Here is a 21444-nt window from a genome sequence, read left to right on the forward strand (position 1 = left end):
TCTTGCTGTAAACGTCGACGCCACTCAAATATTCCTCGTCGTCAGCATCAACAAGAGACATACGTGGCCATGAACTAAACCCTTTGATCATCGACATGTCGATCGAGTCGAAATGTAGTAAGTAGGTAGGTGGATTCTCCTTCCACCTAACGAGTCATTCCTTACAGGTGTGCAGTGTCTACAATTTGACCCATCACCGCAACGAGACAGTGGTTTTGTCTTCGCAGTCTCTTGTCTTTTAATGTCGTAGTCTCTGCCTTTGAATGCGACTTCATCCGTCCAAGTGCATACCCTTGTTGCCTTGCTTAAGAAGTCGATCGAGACACTTCAAGACATTAAATTGCTTCACCAGCAAGATTACTAAGTTTTCGTGCCCTTACTATGGCTTCCTTTCTTAGTTTTTATGTCTGCGAAAGTATATATATCGGGAACATTGTGATGGACCATATAGTCTCCAACTTTAACAAAAGTGAGATAATGCAAAGAATGATCAACATCATAGTTAAAGTGGTGGTTGCCTAATTCACGTAGGGTGGTCCAAACATGAAGCTTTATCCGATATATATAATAAGATTGTCCAAACATGAACAATCTTACTCGTTGACATTCTATCATTCATGTGCACCCTTTTTCTCTTGCAATAAGTGCATCAGGAACAAAGGCAGATTGATAGTAACCAAGTTGACTGATTCATGCAAGTTTATTATTGCGAGAGAAAGAAAGAGGGTCCACCTAAGATATGGGGATTTGGTGATGGGGATGTGAAAATGAATGAGACCCAATTAATCCGAGGGTGGAAATTGAAATGGGTTTGCCCCTTCTCTCCACACCTATAAGCGTGGATTCCTCGACGTGGTTAGCCATGTTGATGTTGAAGAAAGATGGGTGGCTAAGTGTGGAAGATTTGATTGGATGTTGACCGAGATTATTAGGGTGATCATGGGTTGGTGCCCACTTTGGCTTTTTCATCTTTTGTAATCAATGTAGGTGGGTGGGTGGGTGGGTTTTCACAGTGAAGAGAACAAGGAAACATAAAATAAGCAAAGAAATAAATCTTTGTTCCTTTAGTATATGTATTTCTCATATATCACAGTGTTAATAATTATTTATTATGTCTTATCATAGCATGATATAGTTTCTCTTTAACATGTTGACATAGATTATTTTAGTGTTTTTGATCCAAGTAAGAAAGAAAAATACTATATTATCTTGTACTTGTTGACTCCCAAACTCTCACCGGTAGTATTATGTACTTGCATTGATATTATGTGGTTTGGGTTGACGTGGTTGAAACAATTATTCTTTGATAGGTCATTAGATACTGGTTTGTCGGACTTCTCATACCTTTGTATGCACGCTTACAGTGAGTGCAATTAGACGACATTGGCTGTTCATTCTGCACTTGTCATCGATGCATTCACATTATGGAGGAGGAGCGGTGGGCGGAGAGAGAGGGAGAGGTCATTGCACGCGTACTTTAGTGGCTCAGCAAGCATCGGCTTAATGGTTTAGGAGAAGTGTCACTTCGCTGGATCTTCCCAAAATCTCATGGCCTGCAGCTGTAGTTTACATCTCACATCCGTTCGGTTTCCTCTTGGAAGCGAGACACGGTGCAAGTGAGCCCGTGGCATTAGTTCATCGGTCCACCTCACCGCCACCGTCACTTGCCGAGGAAAGCCGGGACAAGCGGAGGGCAGAAGCCACATGTACTTGCAGAGAGAGCCAACACCTCATGTGCACCATGAGCTACAGAAGCTTTGGATATGAGTGGATAAAGGAGAAAAGAAGGTCGCAGATGAGGGGAGGAGTGAAAGGGAAAGGGAAAGGGAAATGGAAAAGGAAGGGCAGCGGTTAATGAGATCGCAAGGAGTGGGTGGGATGTGAAAAGGGAGGCAAGATCACACACTTGGTGCTTTTGGGTAATAATTTCATGTACTTGTTGCACCCTTTCCCATGTGAATCCACGCAGTCATCTCCCTCTTCCTGCCTCCTCTTCCAGGAGATAGCTGGTCTTTGGCCCTTCCTTTTCTTTAGTGCAGGGGAGTTAGGTTGCTTCCTTTTGTCAACGTCTGTAGTCTACATACATGTTCGTGAGACTCGATCTTATTCTCATCCCATATTCTCACCACAAGCCCCATCAACACCATCACCCTGTCTCTTTCTCGTGAAGAAGAAGAAGAAGAAGAAGAAGACTATAATATATACAGGAGAGAGAGAGATAGAGTGAATTGAAGAGGGGAAGAAACTGAACGAAGCATGGAAAAGAGCAGAGAGGTGGAATTGTGCGATACCGGCCTCAGTCTCGAATTGGGCATCGGCGGAAAGAGCACCACGTGGTCGACGGATCATCGATCCATGGCTCAGAGGCAGGCATCGCTCACGTTAAGCCTCTCCGATGAGGGATGCGGGGGCGAAGCCGTGCATGAGGCGGAAGCTTACAAGGGGTGCGTGGAAGGTGGTCAGCTGCGACCGTCATCTCCTCTCAGTCACAGCACGGTCTCGTCGTTTTCCGCTGCCTACCCTCCGACGATCAAGAAGGAGAAGGAGGTCGTGGGAGGCGAGGAAGCCGAGGTAGAGCTGGCCACCTTTCGAGGAGCACGCGACGACGATAACGATGGCAGTGGCAGGAAGAAACTTAGGCTCACAAAGGAGCAGTCGGCCATGTTGGAAGACAGGTTCAAGGAGCACAGTAACCTCAATCCTGTGAGTCCCAAGAGCAGTGTTCTATGAAACATGACAGTCTCTCTCTCTCTCTCTCTCTCTCTCTCTCTCTCTCTCTCTCTCTCTCTACTGACCATTGACCGTCTTTTAATTCGATGAGCATGCAGAAACAGAAGCATGCCTTGGCCAAGCAATTGAATCTTCGGCCACGGCAGGTGGAAGTATGGTTCCAGAACAGGAGAGCAAGGTTTGTGTCTGTTTCTCGTGTGTAACACCACGCACGCACGCACGCACGCCCGTTGAAATCACATACAACTTGGTTGATCTCATTTGGATCGTCATATCTAACGATCGCGTGACACCCAGGACTAAGCTGAAGCAGACGGAAGTCGACCGCGAGCTCCTGAAGAGGTGCTGCGAGTCGCTGACCGTCGAGAACCGGAGGCTGCGGAAGGAGCTGCAGGAGCTGAAGGCCCTCAAGTTCACGCCGCCGATCTACATGCAGCTTCCGGCGGCCACCCTCACCATGTGCCCTTCCTGCAACAGGGTTGGAGGCTCTGCCGACAGCTGCAACAGCGGCGGTGCCGAAGAATTCGCGGCGGCACCACCAACTCCTCGCTTCTTCAATCCCTTCATCCATTCGGCAACATGTTAGCTAGCGTGGGAAGACTCTGCTCCTCGCACCCAGTACCGCATGCATGACCCGCCCCACTCTTTCTTCCTCGGGCTTTGGGAATAACACTTGATACTCATGCGCCAATTCTCTCTCTAACCTGGCTTTGCCTGCACGAAGATAGAAATCAAGAAACTCTGCTATAGTTTCCTACGGTAACCCCATGTATTTGACTGTAACACCGAGTATAAATAATCTTTCTTGTTCTTGCTATCCACGCTGGTGGAAGGAGGAAGCAAGGAAGCTTCGTGTTATTCTGTGTCATGCAGTGTACGGGGACGACGCAGGAAGCCGTGACCTTTCCTATGGAGGGAGGCATACACGCTTGCGTTTTCCTTGCTTCGATGTGGGAGCAGTGTGTGTGTGGGGGGTGTGGGGGAGGGAGGGGCGGGGCGGGAGGGGGGCGGCGGCTCACGCGACCGTTGTCCGGTGACTGGGACGGAAGATGCGGAGGAAAGGAGGGAGAAGAAAGCGTGTGGGGAAAGGCATGAATGAAAGTGAGAAATCATGGATGGATAAGGCATTCATACCTGATTGATTGGATGACTATGGGTGGGTCACACCCACGTGACGTTGGTCCCACACGACATGAGTCTCGGTAGAATTGGAGGCCACGAAATAAGTCGTGGTTGTCTTTTCTGGGCCCCACTTATTAAACTCAATTAAAAAGCTTCTATCGACAATTAATCCATAGGGGAGATAGGTATCTCCAGAGAGAAATAAATTTGTACGGTTCAGACTTCAACTCATATGCACTATGATACGCCTGCGAAATAGACAAGATGTCATATCAACTATGATCCATCATGCATCTTTTCCATATCATGTCTTCTACTTCATTCCCGAACCCTAACCTACAACCTCCCTGTCATTCCGCACTCCCCTCCATCTCGTTTATGATTACTTCTTCTCCTACTTATGCTGACAACAAGTTCTCAGGTCAGAGTAGTTCGATAAGACATATATATATAAATAAACAAAGCAGGTGCACGAAGAAATGGGATGATGTTTATCGTTGCACCTTTATGCCGTGGTCGAGGGATCATCGATCCTGAATGTTCAAGGGTGCTTCACGTGAGAACTTTGGTAGTCGAGGTAGACGTTGGGTTGGGTTGGATTGCGAATGTCGTTGCCTGCGTTTGCGTCGCCAACCTTTGCACTCAGGTCAAGGTCGGGGGGAAAGTTTTTCGATCCGATCTCTTTAAAGCTTAAGTTAATTTTTAATGAAAAATGAAAGAGAGTTAAGTGGTTGAAGTCCCTTCTTATTGGTAAGAGATTTGGCTTTTATATTTATAACGGGGCGATCAATCGTACGTGGTCCTTTAATAACTGTCGATTTCTCGAGAGGGTGACTCGTACCCTACAATCGAGCCTTGATCGACCCGTATGTGTTGGCACCGTGCGGCATCGTCCCGAGTTTTGCAGAACAACCTCGGGATGTCCGACGCTGTATGGGTCGATGATATCCCATATTTCGTAGAGCAGCTTTAGCGTGTTCGATGTTGACCCGTACGACGACGAACAACGTAGAGGTCGCTTGATCGTCATGTTCGGGTCTGAGGTGTCATTTTTCGTCAGTTTGAAGATCCTTTGTCTGTTGCTATGTGGATGGTACCAAAATGCACCATATCAATGTCACTTTTCGTTCACCACCAGAGGAACACTATGGCAGGAGTCTCGTCAAATAATGGAAGAACGGGGAGACTTGCAGGATTTCGATCTTGCATGGGCAGTGCTGGTGGTTGATCGGAACACCACTGCAAATGAGATGAGCTAATGGGGATGGGAGTCTGGGAGGAATGCGGGGGTGTCTTTCTACCGCCACTGGAAAGCTAAATCCAATCTGCATGATTTGACCTGCGAAAAGAAACGCACCACACTTGCAGTCACCCTTCCTGTCCTTCTCTCTGTGCTCTGTGTTCGTGCGTGCGTGTGCCTGGAGTTGCTTTCCAGCCCATCTCCCTCCCTCGGCCTCTCCCTGCTTCTCAGTGTTCTCATGTCTGGCTAGGGATTCTCGTGTTTTCTCGTAGCCTTATTCTACTTGATTCTTCGTATATTTTGGTGAGTTTGATGCTCGGGAGTGGAGGAGTTTCCCAACCGGGAGGCAATCCGTGGGGAGGTTTGCTGTGCACCTCTTCCTCTACGGCCAGACAAAGTAGTATTGTTGTTGCTGCAGCAGATGCAATGGTAGCAACTCCCTCAACCGCATACTGCAACCCCATCAACTCTTTTCTCATCAGCGACCACCACGAAAACCCCAACCTTCTCCAACCCAAACCCCAAGGAGCTTCCACTTCGCGAATCCCTCAGGGCGACGATCACGCCATCAAGGCCAAGATCATCTCCCACCCGCAGTGCTCCAGCCTTGTCTCTGCTTACGTAGAATGCCAGAAGGAACACATCATCAACATGGTCCGAGCTTCCTCTCACCGCTTCCTTCTGCCAACAATTATCTCATCACGTGCTTGCAGGTGGGAGCACCACCAGAGGTAGCTGCTCGGCTGTCGGCCGTTGCTCAGGAGTTTGATATGAGGCAGCGAGCAAGTTTGATCTGCCGGGATGCAGCGCCGGACCCCGAGCTCGATCAGTTCATGGTGTAAACTCGATCTCCCTTATTGACGTTGCCTTCCATTTCCTATGCCACGTGTTTCTTTGCCTGATGGGTTGTGATAGGAGGCGTGCCATGATATGCTCGTCAAGTACGAAGAAGAGCTGTCGAGGCCACTGCAAGAAGCCATGGCGTTCCTCCGGAGTGTAGAATCTCAGCTCAACTCCATCTCGGTCGACGGTGGCTCCCTTCCCATAACGTCTAACGGTAATTAAACCTTCATTTTGATGGAAAAAGTAGTGAGGTCAAAGCTTTACTTGGAAGAAGGGGAAGTCGAAGAAGAAACAAAAGCAATGGTGATCACCAAAAAGACGTCAGAGGAATTCATGCACACATAAATATTGGGTTTATATTTACTTCTCCCAAACCTTTCTCCATATGGAAAAGTTGAAAGCGAAGGTTTAGACTTTGGGTTTGGGACTGGTTGAGGCTTCAACACTGCAATGCCGAGGTGCGCTCCTGTCGTATGTCAGTAAGCCGAAGTACGTGCAACTTTACGAGGAGAATCCCTTATTTCCCGCAACACTGAATGAAAGATCTGCACAGGCCGCTTTTATTGCATTAATGTTACTTAACCCATTTCTTTTTGGCCTATAATCTATCGAGTCTTCCTCATGATTCTGAACAATATAATACTTGATCCAATCGATGTATACACATGTCTTGAAATGTCATTTATCTGGTAGAAAAATGTCGTAAGGGAGGAAGCCCCGCTGAAAAGATTCATGAGAGAGAGAGAGAGAGAGGACCTAAATGTGTAGGGTTTCAAGAAGAACATCTTGATCGCCTTTCTTTAACCTCAAGAACAACCAAGTCATCCTTCGGGGACTGTACATGCTCCATCTCATGTGATCAATTAACCAGACAACTCTATCCGCTTTGTATGAGGTTGTGGTAAATCTACCAAAGTTTTAAGATGTCAACAGCTTCATTAATTCAGACAACACACAGTGGTAGATAACATCTTCCTATCACTGTTGATTTGCTCTGTGTCTCACTGGTTCTTGAAATGACATGAGAAAACAACCTATTTCTGAGTGCCGGCTCTCTTGTAAACACATTGATGGTAACAATACAAATTAGTTTGAAGATTTAATTCCTGAATAAACTACTGTGCGAGGAATAGGATCTCTCCAATAGAATGACATTAAATTTAGTTTAGAGTGCTTACTTTCTCCTAACAAGCTTTTGGTATTGCACTGTGGCTTGCAATGCATGATGGGACATGATGGCCACATGAAAACAACTCCGAAAGCGATCATCAGGTCAATTTCATCCTGCCCAGATGCAATTATATTTGACATAATCCTTAATCTGCACAAGGCAGGACAGATTCGCTAACTGTGCATCCTGATGAGTAGAATACAAAGTTCTTGCATTTGTTGTTGTAAGCAAGCTTATTATTCCACTAGAATCATACCGTATTGTATTGCGACATTTGTTCCCCCAAACCTTTTTCCTGGATACTAATGGAAATCTTTGCTGACTTTTTCTTCCTGAAGATGACACCGAAGAAATTAACTTCAATAACTGTTCTCTTGCATTCACATATTTTGCTAGTTTTTCCGGTTTATTGTCAAACTCTCTTACAAGATGTCACACATGAACACATCCATTGTTAGCTCCTGCCACATTGAAGTGTGCGAGCCCAATATAGTCTCCAGGAAGGGACCGATATGGCAAATATATTTCAGTAGTGACTGTGGAGTCTTTCGGTGTGTGTCTTCTCTTGCTTGGTTACCAGAAGAGAAGTTTGGAGTTTATCCCGTGGAAGAAGACCAAGAAGGCAGTGATGAGGAGATGGACATCCCCGAGCTTGGCCCATGCACTGAAGACCAAGAGCTGAAGCATCATCTTCTGACGAAGTGTGGTGGATGCTTGAGCAGCCTCCGGCAAGAGCTCTCGAAGAAGAAGAAGAAAGGGAAGCTCCCCATGGATGCTCGGCAGCAGCTGCTCAACTGGTGGGAGTTGCATTACAAATGGCCGTATCCCTCGGTAAGTGCTCTTCTGCTGCTTTCTTCTCCATGAGGTGATAGTAATGTGCTTGCAAATATGAACACCGGAGTTAGCGGAGTCCACCGGACTCGATATGAAGCAGATCGATAACTGGTTCATCAACCAGAGAAAGCGGCACTGGAAGCCATCGGAGGAGATGCAGTTTGTGGTGATGGATGGGTTCCAAGGCCCAAGCGCTGCTGCTGCCTCTCTGTACATGGATGGGCACTTCAATGGCGACGGCCTGTATCGCCTTGGTTTCTGATCTCTAACCACAGATACTGATGATGTCGTCCTTAGCGATTCGATTAGATCGAGTACTGTTGATCTTCCATGTTGTCGATGACTGCATCGTAGTTTTGAGTTGTACTTCTTGTGTTGCTGCTTTCGGTTTACGTACGAGCTAAGCTGCATGATACAGTTGCATGATTAAGTTGACTTCCACGTTGACATCAAGGACGTCGATACAACGGTCATGCCATTGTGGGTCAAATAAAAAACAAGTCCGAGTATCCCGGTCAAGGATGTCGGTCTACGTCCATCTAATGCTCGCAGAAGTTGATGAAGGCGGCATTAAAGTGAAAGGTGATTGATAGGACGAGGCAAAGGCTTGCAGAATACCTATTTGATTTCGGTGATCATCAAGTGAGGATCGATTTTATGGGGACTCGGTCTCAGCAGTAAATGGTGGGTTCCACCACAAGATCCATCACTTCGCAATGAGTCTTATTTGTAGGACCCACCACTGCTACATAAGTCTTTTGAACACCACAGGTTTACGAGATGTAATCACCGGTCACACACAATAAAGAGTAGGATATGTATATATATATAAAGCTTCCTCGGTATAGCAGAAACTGATATCACATACGCACACAATGGAGAACGTAAACTGGTAGAGACAATACACCACCTTGCTATATGTCACTGGCGTCGCCGTATTGTATGATTCCTTTCAGCTCGGCGCAAATGTGGGCAAAACACACACACACACAAACACACTTTTATCTCAGATCCCAGAGAGGCATTCCGGCGGGGGGACTGGGTACCGGGACTTGTCGGTGCAGTAGTCGTAGATCATGTACTTGGTCCTCACCCACCTGTACTTCCTGGCTTGCTCGGAGCTCAGCTGCCGGTACGCCGCCCCCTCCCACCAGTTGCTGGGGTTGGAGGCGCAGTTGGCGGGGCCGGGAACGGCGCAGCCCTCGATGTCGAAGTCCTTGTAGTAGGCGTAGAAGGGCGCCTTGCTCCAGTCGATCTTCTCCAGCCCGCCTCGCGTCGCCCAGTCGTCGGCCTCCCAGAGCGTGGAGTACACCCCCATGGGCTGCGCCTTGGGGTACGGTACCCCCCTGCCCTCGTTGTTCTTGTACACCCTAATCGGCACGTCGTCGACGGAGAAACTGAACGGCAGAGAGCAATAACCAAAGCAGCAACTCAAGTTAGAAAAGATGTCATCTTTACTGCATCGCGTGAACGGGTGCACATTTCAGCCCAAGTCAACCGTCTAAATGTTACTGTAACGCATCGTACTTCTGCTATAGTTGGGTCGGTGGTGTTATATGGATAGATCTATCGTGCACAGCATTCATAAGGCGCATGACACAAGCTAACATGTCCATATCTATCGACATGCCGTCATGCAATTCACTCGTATCTTGGCAACAAGAAGAATATATTCACAGTTGCATGGGGATCAAATGATTCGGTTGCCTTTGAAACGAAACAGAAGCCTATTCATGCGGTCTCTCCTTTTGGGTACTTTGTTTGGATGCGCACACCATTAACGTCGCTCTTTCATCGGGTACTCCATTTTGATTCTGAAACGTATGACATGAATTTACAGAGAAGTAGATATGGAAGGAGAAGAGCTTACACGACGTGGTAATGGTTCCAAAGGATTGAATAGGTGTGGTAGTCTGCAGCGGGATCGAACCAAAGGTTGACTCTCTGCTCGCGGTCGCCCTTCCCATGAGCGTAGATATTAGTCTGCACTGTGTATGGCTGCCCGCTCCGGTTCCCCAGGAACTCGAAGTCCAGCTCGTCACGAACGGTGTCGGTGTCCGAGTTCATCTGCAGAATCCATCGATCATTCCAACCTAATCATACGACGTAAAATCAAGACTTGAAGAATGCTATACGACCGACGAACATAGAAAGCGGTGACAGTGCCGGCGGAGTCGGCAGGGATGAGCTTAATCTTCATGCTAACGCGGCCGTCCTGGTACTGCTTGTTGGAGGCAAACCCACAACCTGAGTCACTCCGGAGAATGAGGAGAAGTTGGACGATGCATATGTACTGCAGTAAGATGTTGGCAAAGTATACAGATGAGAAGCTGATCTCAGTACCTGAGGACGGGTCCAGCATCAGCTGGATTGCAGTGCCTCCTTGCAGCTGCTTGATGTGAGTTTCTGCCCAGGTGATGCGGAAATCTTGAAGGAAAGTGGCCGGCCGTGCGCCGACTATGGCGACGAGGGCAAGGAGGAAGAAGGTAAGAGACAGTACGGTGGTGCGACCCATTCTGCGCCTCCGCCTACTAGTCGTAGAAGCTAGAAGCCAGTGAGGAGAGATCTGAAGGTGGGTTGCTTTTATAGTGGAGAAAAGGAGGCAAGGGATTGCGATGGCTTCATTAAGATGAAGTGCCCCATGACGGCCTTGGCCTTCCAGCTCACGGCATGCCGTCTCGGGGCCCTCAAGCTTTACGATCTTCTCATGGCGATGCTATGTTTAACCCTCGGCTTGTCTCGTACGCGTCGCAGGCTTGCTCGTTTTCCCTTGGGACATGGAAGGCGGAGACGGAGATTTATGCTGCTGGCAAAGGGCCAGATGCAGAGAATGAGGGCCGTACGGGCATGGATCGGACGGATGCGTGGCGAGCTCGCGACTAGTGGGCTGCCGGCGTACGCCAGCGGCGCCCAGCGTGGAACGACCGACGGCACCGTGCGGTGCGTCCGGTTTCATTTCATTTCCTGTTGTTTCATTGCCCTGTCTTTGCGCGACACGTCCAATCGCTGGGGCCCGGTACCGACGGTCTCGAGTCGGGGCTTATCCGACTGGTGACGTGGCGAAAGACTACGGGCGCAAGGCGGACGGCAGCAGCAGTGAGCGACTGTGTCTGGGCCCAAACAGGCTCCCTTCTGTCTTTTGAGATCGAGTGGTGTTTCCTCTCTCTTTCTCTCCAAAACTTGATGGTTTATTTATCCCCATAATTTTTAACTGTACAATTATTATATACCAGTAAATTAAAAAGATTATATGTATATATAAACTGATTTTAGTACCCTTTAATTATATTATGATGGCAAAATCCTAAGAGATTATTATATGTATAAGTTTCAAATTGATAATCGATAATAATCATAATTAGTAGTGATTAACTTAAGCTTGTTAAATGAATATTTAACATGATAAAATTTCTGTGAAGCATCTTATTATTCTAAATAATAGTAAATAATTCGTATTTTATGTGAGACAATACTTTAAAACCATGATAATACTGTCTAATAATTTTCAGTATAACCAGTCTCTCATGTGACTAAAGAACAAAGCAAATAAAAAATCTCTCTTTTCTTAAAAGATGTATTTATATATATAAGCCAATCATTAACTTTAAGCTTAGAATTCTAATTAAGTTTATGCAAATGAAATAGGGAGGAATTTTAGAGAGAGGTAGGCAAGTCACAAATATTTACCTCTACACAAGTGTCCAAGGAACCGAAAAGTGGGAAGATTAGGACGCATCAACCACCATGTCCTTGGCGGCGTTGCGGATGGAAGATTCCAAGTAGTCAATAATAATAGCCGTTCTCTTATTGTCACATATGAGCGTTTCATCAAAGGAAACGCATCAAAGTAAGTGATGGTTATTGGACATATTGTTTCGAACCTCGATGATTGCATGGGAATGGATGCCTGCCATTGATTGCGTCGCATCTACATGATTGTTGTGTTTGTTAGGCTCGACGATTAGATGTCTCGTGAAGGGCAAGCCATGTGACATGTCCATCCGAAGCATCGAGCGGGTGGCAAAGATGACATGCATTGAATTTGGTTCCCCCACTTATCCATGCTTTTGATCGGGCAAGATGTCAATATTGTGCTTTAAGATCGCGACATCAATATTGATTGATTGATCGATCAGGCCATTTATATCCGGTTAAAGGCTTAGACAACAGCGTCTAAATAGCGGCCCATAAAGGCTCACTTTGGATCGGTATTCAAACAGTTAGTTCGGCTTTTCTTGACCCAACTCGGCCTGGTAAGTCGAAATAAGTGATCGGATGGGCGATCGCCGACTCTTCTTCCTCGCGATCGCACCGGCGAGCCCGCCGTGCGTGAGCCGATCCCTTCGCCGCTTAGGAGGTGAGGGATCTCGATCCTTGCTGACGTCGAACTGGTGGATCCGCTTTCGTGTTTGATGCCTTTCTTGCCGATCCGTAGCGATCGGTTCTTCTGTTTTTGATTTCGGTTCGTGGGGTTTTCTTGGCGTGGATTTGGTGATCGTGGGTTGGTAATCTTGAGCTTTTTTCCTTTTGTATCTTGACATTTCGCCATTGATTTCGGTTCTTCTGTATCGTGGGTTGGTTCTTCTGTTATTGATTTTGGTTCGTGGGGTTTTCTTGGCGTGGATTTGGTGATCGTGGGTTGGTAATTTTGTCTTGAGCCATTTCCTTTCGTATCTTGAGATTTCGCCATTGATTCATCGGTCCTGGCGATCTAGGGTGGTGGATCTTGGTGCCGCTTCGAATCCCATGGGGCAATTTCCAATTGGTTTCCGAAGCTCTTCGATGTCTATACTGTGTCTACTTCAATGATCTGGTTCTTTTCCCTTTCAGCCTGGCCGGCTTTCACCTTGCACTAATCTTGTGCGTCTCATTGTTACACATGCATTGCAGGATTACAGCTTGCTGCCAATGGCTACAATACAGCATTTCATTGGGATCTCCTTAACTAGTAGGATACCGTTTACCTTTTCGTTCTGTAATCTATGGTAGACATAATCTACTTTCTCCTGTATTCCCGGCAAGATATACTATCCAATGTATTTTCATTCATCTAAACTTATTAAATCGATCATCACATACTTGTGCAAGTTCTCATTCTGTCTCTGCATCCTCATTTGATCGAGTTGCTCTGAAGAAATAAGTCTTGATTTGAGGTTTTTTGATTGATTTTCAATCATATAACCACATGTTCAAGTTTATGAGGCAAGAATATGAATTTCATGCTCTTGCATTATCAAGCCTTTCCTTCAAGATATTTGGATCTATGGAAGCTTTATTGGTTCATATACATGATAGTAAGCATAAATAAATAAGTCCTCAAGTTATGCTTTTAGTAATAATCCCTTCGAGACTATAATACATCAAACTAAACAGATGAAATGTACTTTGCACTCTTTTATATTTTAAGATTCCAATGCAGAAACAGTTTGGTTGTGCAAAACTAGCTTAATGTTTGGAGCAGATGTACAGTTTTTTTTTTTGCTTCTCTTAAACTGACTAATTTTATGAATTGTAGATCTTCTTAATGTTGATCATTGCCCCTTACCAAACAACCAGGACCGAAGGATCTCACAGATATTGCCAGGAATGCTGGTAGACTGGCAGGATGAGCAATTGCATATGTTCAATTAGTTTGTAGGCAGTTGTTTTTAACAGATGTGCCACCATCTCAGGCTAGCAAGGTACTACCTTTTCTTTCCATTCAGTCGAATTGTCTGGGAACCCATATATATTTGATAACATGCAAGTAACTAATAGACAGCAGATAAAATCTTGACGTGTATTCTGCAGTCATTAGAACTTAGCAGTTGTTCCAAATGCAATTCTTTATTACGCTTTTTTGTCTCAATGTCTAACTTTAATTTACAAGTCATGGAAGATAATGCCAGATTCTCATTTAGCCTGTCATGATGTCGTTTAGACTTAAAGTCGATACAATGGGAGTCACTTGATTGTGCATGTGATACACTAACCACTAGAATGCGCCCTTGGAGACAATTTTGCAGAATTTTGGACTCTTCAATGGCAATTAGCAACTTCAGCCCTCTAGATTCATTGTTACACATGCAACCTTGTTGTCTAGTCCTCAGAGTTGTCTCAGTGCCCAGCAACTATGGTTCTTGCTTTTACATTTTACACTAGCTATTTGTTTGAAAGTTGAGAATTGCAACTTTTTCAGAATGAAGCGATGATGGTTTCTTCCACCATGTATCATATCACTTTTTCACTGCATAAGAATTTCTTGAGGAAATTTACGTTATAAAACATAAAACAATTAAATCATCAATTTGTTGTAGAAAAATGCTGTTTGGCCTTATTTTCTGATGTCGAGCTTCTGCTAGTTTTTGGGAGAAATTTAAGCTGAAAGACTAGCATTAGTGTTGCTAATTTTCTTTCTGAAAGAGCTCTTGGCAGGAAAAATACTATGTAGAATGATCAATGAAATGGTCTAAAGTTATGTAACACTTAAGAAATAGACTGAACATGTATTTGTTTCGAATTGAGAATAGTTATTTTGTGATGGTCCAGGTGCCAGTGTGATGGCTTGCTTCTGGATATCTCCTAACTTGCCATTGGCACTTTGGGACACTGGTAGCGAAGATATCTCACGTCACTTTTAGGTGATGACTTAGTCCTATAATGGAAGCGGTTGAGATTTATGTTCATGACTTCCAACACAATTTTATGCTGATTTCCAGTGGCTAACATGACTCTTCATATTTTTCATCTGGATTTGGGATCATTTTTTGCTGTGTAATATGGAAAAAGAATATAATGAAAAGGAAATATCCACAATGGGTATAAGTAGGAGTTACAAGGACTCTAAAGATAAGGATAATTGATGGAAAATTAACTTAGATGGTTCACTACCTTTACAAATGGTATAGGTGCCAGGAATAGCTATCGCATGTATCAAATATCCAGGTTGCTCAAAGAGCCGATACAATGACAAAGTACCTGGAGAATGACAAATCTATTAGATTATTTTAACCAAATGCTTGCCTTGTGTTGGCCAACTATTTCTACTTCTTTCTGAGAAAGAAAGAAGTTTGATATTTAGGTTACACCTCAGGAAATTTGCTTGTTAACAGGTCATTTTATTAACTAGTGAACGGCCAGAATTTCTTATATATGATCCTTCCAGGAAAGAATAAAGCAATGCCATGGAATGTTCAAAATGAATATGAAGCTTGGCTGGCTAGGGATTTTGACTTTAATCAAATATTAGAGAAAAGGAGGAAAGATGTGACGGGTCCAAATGAAAAGGCCAATATATGCTTCATGGAGCCCCATTGATGTGTGATATGTGGACCTAGATTGGAATTGGTTTCTGAAATAATTTTACCAAGCTGATAATAGGTTCTCTGAATATGGCATTGGTAGCTCTAGAAATGTTCACTATCACAAGTGAGATATGGGTTTGTTAAAATTTGAGTCTCACAATAATTGCGGATTTCTATCATGGATTATATTGTGGAAGCAACTATTGTTAATTAATGATGAAGTATAAATGGATAAGGAAAAAAAAAAGAATCATTAATGATTAAGATTAAATAATGTCAACTGCAAGGAATATCATTTTGTTTTTCTCTCTTGGAGTTCCCATGAATTATGACAAACTAGAACACTTTGCATCTGAATCAATTAAAATATCAGAATACATTGTTTTGTCATCTGAATCCTATTGGATCTGGTGTATGTTCATGTAAGCTTGTAATTACATGCCTGTTTGTACAGATTGTAATATCATTTTGGAATTTGTCTTTGCTAAATTGCTACTTACCAATAAAGGTGTTATGACACTCTAGTTCTTACTGATTGTCTGAAAGAACAGAAAATAACATTATTTGTTTTAGACAGAGTAGTGTGTGATCAACAATTTTATTTGGTCAAAAAGGGCGTTGATTTGATTATTGTAAATCATCCTGCATAAATTATTGTATAGCTCATAGTTCCATGCTTATAGGTGCACAAAGAACTACAAGATAGCATTTCTTTATTAGAAGCAAGGTTTTTATGGAATACAAAGCATATCAATAGTGAACCTAGGTCTATTTCCTCTGAGGATGGATGGACCAGAACAAATGCAGAGCACTGGTATGAAACAAATTTTGAAGTCTGTCTTTCAAGTTTCCTATCACCATGCTTCTTGGGATTTCTACCATGACAAGGCCTTTCCAAGAATATAAGCAGGCTTCAATATTTGCTGTAATATCTGATGGAGAAGAATAAACCAATAGCAATAATCCCTATGGTTTCACTCAATTCAGATAATCAGGTTATCAAGTTCATGCATTGTAGCTTTGCTTATTTCTTGTACTTGTTTCACCCTAGGATCTAAGCAGAGCAAATTCAGTTTCTTATGGTTTCCACAACCAGTCAATGAGATATTCCAAGCTTGCTGAAGCTTCACTGCCCAGTCAGGTCCTTGTGAAATTCATGAAGATGTGATGGAACATGATGCTGAAGGTGACATGCTGACTGTTCTTCCTGTGTCTGCTGAAACAGCAGGATCACTTCCAAAGCATGGCGGTAAACATCCCTAGTCGCTGGTATAATTCCATATTTTTATTTTGGTATTGATATCAATATATTTTAGACCCATGCTGTGAAGTTTTTGTAAGTGAATCGTACTAGGAAAAATTAGATTATTTTATCGTTACTGGGAACTCAAAATATTTAGAGAAGAGAATGAAGATTGAGCAATGGGAGCGGGTGCACTGAAAATTCAGCTATTACTATGTTCCATATAGTTGTATTTATAACCTATACACTATGAGTCCCATAGAGAGATGTTGAGAAAAAAAAAAAAAAGGGATTCTCTCCAAATTTTAGTATCACAGAAAAATGGTGGAAAATCTTCTACCTCAAATTGCACTTGATATATTTGATAGTTGATGTCTTGGGAAAGTCTTGTGATTCTTCATCGACTTCTGAGTCCACTTGTCTGATTGTGGATACTCCATTGATTGCACACAAGCACAGTTCCCATGATCTTGAAACTGTGCTTGATATATTTGATAGTTGCTGTGCTTGTGTCCTATTTGTCCCACGGCCAGAGAGAATCCTAATTTGATCTAATTATGATCTTGAAAGATGTAGGACAATGATATGATTGCTTTGCCGTGTGTTCGTAGGTCTTTTGGTGGCTTACTGTGGCCTGCTAAATTATTTAATGTAAGAAGCTATCAATACTTTTGTAGGTAGTAGAAAATACAATATTTGATATTGCCTATGGTTTATCATTCAAATATTCTTGGAATTATATTTTTTACATTTTTTTATTTGAAGCAGACGAGTTGGGCAAACATTTTTTTATATTTTCTACACCTAGCTCGCAGAGTCTAAGAAGGGCTATATATCACGCATTTCTTAAACCCGGCAATAAATAGAGTTTTCAAATAACCAGACAATTGCAACATAATCATAGCCGTAGACGGTAGTCAAAATCCTATAGGCCCCCACCTATCATCAGCCCGTCATTTCCCCGGAACTAGATCAGCAGCTTCTCTATAGCATCCTGCAATGTCACCGGTGTCAACTAATGCTACCACCATGTAAAATCACGCTAGAAAAAGACGGGAAAGTCGAATGCAGCGTGAATGATTCTAACAATCCGGGCTCAAAAGAGCACAACTTGATACAATCAGCGCGAGAGGCATGGGGAGCTCACCTTGAGTTGCTGAATCTGAGATTTCAACTGGCTACCTTCGTTGCTGGTAACAGAACAAGCGATCACAGGCCTCGTAACTCCGCAAGCTCGACCAAGAGCTTGTTTGGAAGGAACAAAAACATAAGGCACATTCTGGCATTGCGAGTGTCCAACAGGTTAGAAACTCAAATACTGATTCATTTAAGCATATATTTGTAGCTAAGATGACAGTCGTATAAGCTTGTGTTCAGCATCAACAACAATATCTCAGGACTTTTTTAAAATAAAAAACAACAGATAAATGGAAATAATGTGCAGCAAAAAAGCAACATAGAAGAAAACCTGGATCCTATCATGAACAGATTCATTCCCCATCTTGTTTTCGATGTTTATAACATGTTTTATAACAGTGAAGAGACTATAACTAAAACCAGCACCAGAGATCACTTTTAACATCTGGTGACTCTAGCTTCAACTGTGTTTGCCAGTTGCCCGGAATACGGTTAGGTTAGAATATATACAAGAGGATTTTGCAGCTAGGTATACAGAAAGAATATAGGAGCGTTGAAACATGCTATTTAATGGTGACAAAAAGGGATGAGCCCAGAATATGCATATTATCCAGAACATCAAGAAAATATCCATTAAAGCATATGCATTTTTGGTGCTCAAATTTTAAAGAATCCCTCAAGGGGTTACAGATGTTGTGTTCACTATGGCTTTAATATGATATGAGTGTCTCACAGGAAACATGTTACTTGTAAAAGCTTCGGTTCAATGATACCAGAAACCTGACAGTTATGTTACATGCATGCATGACTTTTGATTACAATGAGAACGATGCAATGGAACTACTACAGCTATTTGTGATGGTAGATTTTCTTGCCAAATTATAACATGTTCAGGGTGTCAGCTACCAAGCACAGCACTATGGTTTTGTTTCATTATAAACTTGTTTAATAAACATGTCCAAATGCTAAATGCTAAAAAATGAAGAATGCTACTTTACAACCAGTACAGTTTAGAAATTAATCAGCTCATTTCTTCAAGGCTATTCACCATAAGTCATCACGTAAATGGGAACGACAATATCAGAGAGTGTTCAACAAAAAAAGGAACAGTGACTAGGCTGTGTTGTGAAATCACCCTACTCCACTGCTTAAACAAGTTTGATGGCAATGAACTCAGATAATTAGTCCCATTGACATGTAGATATGGCCTCTTGCGTTACATATGAACAGTTAAAGGACTGAATCCGCAAACAAGCACGTATGTTGTTTCTTTACTTGAGATAATTAATCAAGTCGAATAAAGGTACTCAACTCTTAAAATTTGCAATGTAATGCACTAAGAAATGAATTTATACCATAATAATACATTCAAAAGCTATAATGCAAACAGAGGTAAGATTAACAAGCTTAATCTAAAACAAAAAAACATTTGGAACATCAAACACAAAAATCATAATTACAAGGACCAAGGATTATATCAAACTAAACTGACTCCCTCCTGAACAAGCATAAAAAATCATCATGTTGGCCACCTACATTAATATGAATAGATTTGGACTTTCTTAAATTTATTCGCTTCATTGAACCGGTTATCAGATCAACCTTCTATCCAAGTGACCGATCCATCACCACCACAGTGTGTCATATCCTGCACCCAGACCAACCTGGCTACGGTTTCAACAACACACATGGTCTTGGCTGAACAATATTCCCCTACATTTTTTGCATAACGATAGGCCTAAAACTAATGAACAAGGTCACAGCACAAGAGCACAATCAGCATGATAGGCCACACATGGTCCTACATCTTTTTCCACCACTGCATCTCGAGTTTAAATTACTCACTTAACCCTAGTGTCGCCGGCAGCAACCGTACCCAAAGAACTCACAGAAGAAACGGCATACCTTGTCCTCAGCAAGCAATGGGAGATGGAGAAGGATTTCGAGCGGCTCCGTGTCAGCTGCCATCACCACAAACTCGGATATGCCTCTGTTGAGGGTTTTGGTTGCTGGTACAAGCAAAGCAAATCAAGAACGACAATGAATAAACACGCCATCACCATCAAACCCACAGAGAAGTGCAGCAGAGAGAGAGAGAGAGAGGGAGAGAGAGAGCGCGCAAATAAACGAAAATGACCTTCGTTGGCACCCTTCTTGAGTTGTTTATAGTTGGCTGCCTGTTGGATCAGATCCAGGATGGTTATTGTCAGCTGAGCGTCGGCCAAAGGGTACGCCTTCGGATTCACAGCCTCGGTACTCTAATATCAAGATGACACCGTCAAGACCCAACAAATATAAATCGGAATGGAGAACAAGAAGAATGAGCGAAGAAACCACGAAACTTGTACCTAAAGACACCCAAGAAACAGAGATTAAATGAAGATTAAAAGGGAACAACCCACTAGAACCCTTAGTAAATAAAGATTAAAAGGGAAAACAAGAACTGGTCCCAAACAACTTCCCCAAACGAGCCAATAATACTAGAAAAAAGGATCGCGATCTCTTAAGAAGAAACCAAGATCGCAATCTCTTATGAAGAAACCAAGATCGCAATCTCTAGAAGAGAGACATCAGAAGGGAAAACAACAATTAGAATCGATCCCATCGAGAATCCTATGACTACAAGAGGAGGAGGCGGCGGATGAGGAGACGCACCATTTTCTTGACGTGGATTGCGGTGCGGAGAAGCGACGTCACGCAGACAACCCGAAAGCCCTAAAACCCTTCCGCCTCCCTCGGGGGCTTTTATACGTCGGCCGAAAGTGTGCCCTAGCCATTCGCGGTGACTTGTTACCCTGGAACTTTTAGCTTAATTGGAACCCGTGGGATCAGTGTTATTCTAGCCTGTTAGCTAGGTGGGTGGATTTCCTTCCTAAAAAAGCCCCCATCGTTTCCATTTTTCCCACCTATGGGTGTTACATTTCTTCTTGTATAGAAACTACACAAGATGTGGGAAAGCAGGGCAAAAAAAAATATTAAAATTGATATTTCTTAAAAGAAAATATTATTAGGATCAAAGCACAGTATCATGTCACTCTTATGGAACCATATATATATCTCAACTCCTTTATGAGAAACATGAAAAAATAAAATAAAAAAGGACTATGAGAGAAATCATTGTATTAAGTTACTGTCTAAAAGACAAAAGAAAAATAATACTTTATAACTTATCCAAAAGATTTATTAAGTATTTTTTAGCTTAATTTGATATTGATAATCATTTAATTTTATATTTATTGACGAGTATGAGAATTAATGATCCATAAGTCCGTCAAATCTCTTTTACCCTATGAGACGTCTTTTGGAGTTTACAGAAGAGGATAAAACCGTGTGGATATCAAATCCATTTTAAAAAAATTGATAGCTTAAAACTTATTTTTACATATCAAACACTACTCTCATGTATCAAATGTTAATAGCTTAAAACATCATCTAATATATTTTTGAAATCTATTTATCAATGACCAAGGATTCCAAATGAGAAGGATAATGAAACTCCTTATCAAAAGTTGAAAGTATAAAATATCATCTAATAAATTAGTATGCCTTAAATATTAGTTAGGTTGTAGCGTAACAAATATATTTATTACTATGAAGAATCTTACACCTAAATTTTTGGTCTCATGATGATACTAAATATACTTACCAAAAGTTGAGATCTCATAGTTAAAATATTAGTTTGATGATTATTCATCAAATTCACTTACAAAGATTGGATTGCTAGTAAAGATCTTCACTAATAATAGTAGGATTCTAGGATTGAATCTTGTCAAAATTATTTATTTTTGCAAAAAAATTAGAAGATATATATATATATATATATTAAAAAAATTAATATCTT

General features: G+C 42.7%; 4 protein-coding genes and 1 long non-coding RNA gene across 5 annotated transcripts; 3 read left to right on the forward strand and 2 right to left on the reverse strand.

The window, feature by feature from the left end:
• The first annotated feature begins 2118 nt into the window (after positions 1-2118).
• LOC135680719 (homeobox-leucine zipper protein HOX19-like) lies at positions 2119-3540 on the forward strand. The gene is made up of 3 exons (XM_065194860.1): positions 2119-2703; positions 2829-2908; positions 3028-3540. The coding sequence occupies exons 1-3, from the start codon at positions 2257-2259 to the stop codon at positions 3314-3316; spliced, it is 816 nt and encodes a 271-aa protein (XP_065050932.1). The 5' UTR covers positions 2119-2256; the 3' UTR covers positions 3317-3540.
• Positions 3541-5518: 1978 nt separating this feature from the next.
• LOC135588881 (homeobox protein knotted-1-like 6) lies at positions 5519-8202 on the forward strand. The gene is made up of 5 exons (XM_065081227.1): positions 5519-5746; positions 5806-5928; positions 6008-6149; positions 7687-7943; positions 8008-8202. The coding sequence occupies exons 1-5, from the start codon at positions 5519-5521 to the stop codon at positions 8200-8202; spliced, it is 945 nt and encodes a 314-aa protein (XP_064937299.1).
• A 534-nt stretch (positions 8203-8736) lies between these two features.
• Positions 8737-10863, reverse strand: LOC103993812 (probable xyloglucan endotransglucosylase/hydrolase protein 7). The gene is made up of 4 exons (XM_009414005.3): positions 10284-10863; positions 10087-10187; positions 9811-10007; positions 8737-9337 (listed from the first exon to the last, which is right to left on the reverse strand). Exons 1-4 carry the CDS (start codon positions 10453-10455, stop codon positions 8947-8949), a joined length of 861 nt encoding a protein of 286 aa, XP_009412280.2. The 5' UTR covers positions 10456-10863; the 3' UTR covers positions 8737-8946.
• A 1284-nt stretch (positions 10864-12147) lies between these two features.
• LOC135680721 (uncharacterized) lies at positions 12148-16675 on the forward strand. Its single transcript, XR_010515514.1, has 5 exons — positions 12148-12297; positions 12831-12888; positions 13456-13621; positions 15907-16037; positions 16275-16675. It is a non-coding gene; the product is annotated as an uncharacterized LOC135680721 (long non-coding RNA).
• Positions 16676-17283: 608 nt separating this feature from the next.
• LOC135680720 (uncharacterized) lies at positions 17284-20390 on the reverse strand. Its single transcript, XM_065194861.1, has 5 exons — positions 20259-20390; positions 19741-19861; positions 19509-19612; positions 17614-17745; positions 17284-17460 (listed from the first exon to the last, which is right to left on the reverse strand). Exons 1-5 carry the CDS (start codon positions 20259-20261, stop codon positions 17434-17436), a joined length of 387 nt encoding a protein of 128 aa, XP_065050933.1. The 5' UTR covers positions 20262-20390; the 3' UTR covers positions 17284-17433.
• Between the last annotated feature and the right edge of the window lie 1054 nt (positions 20391-21444).

This window comes from Musa acuminata, chromosome BXJ1-8 (genome assembly GCF_036884655.1).
Source record: "Musa acuminata AAA Group cultivar baxijiao chromosome BXJ1-8, Cavendish_Baxijiao_AAA, whole genome shotgun sequence".
In the NCBI taxonomy this organism is placed as follows: Eukaryota; Viridiplantae; Streptophyta; class Magnoliopsida; order Zingiberales; family Musaceae; genus Musa; species Musa acuminata.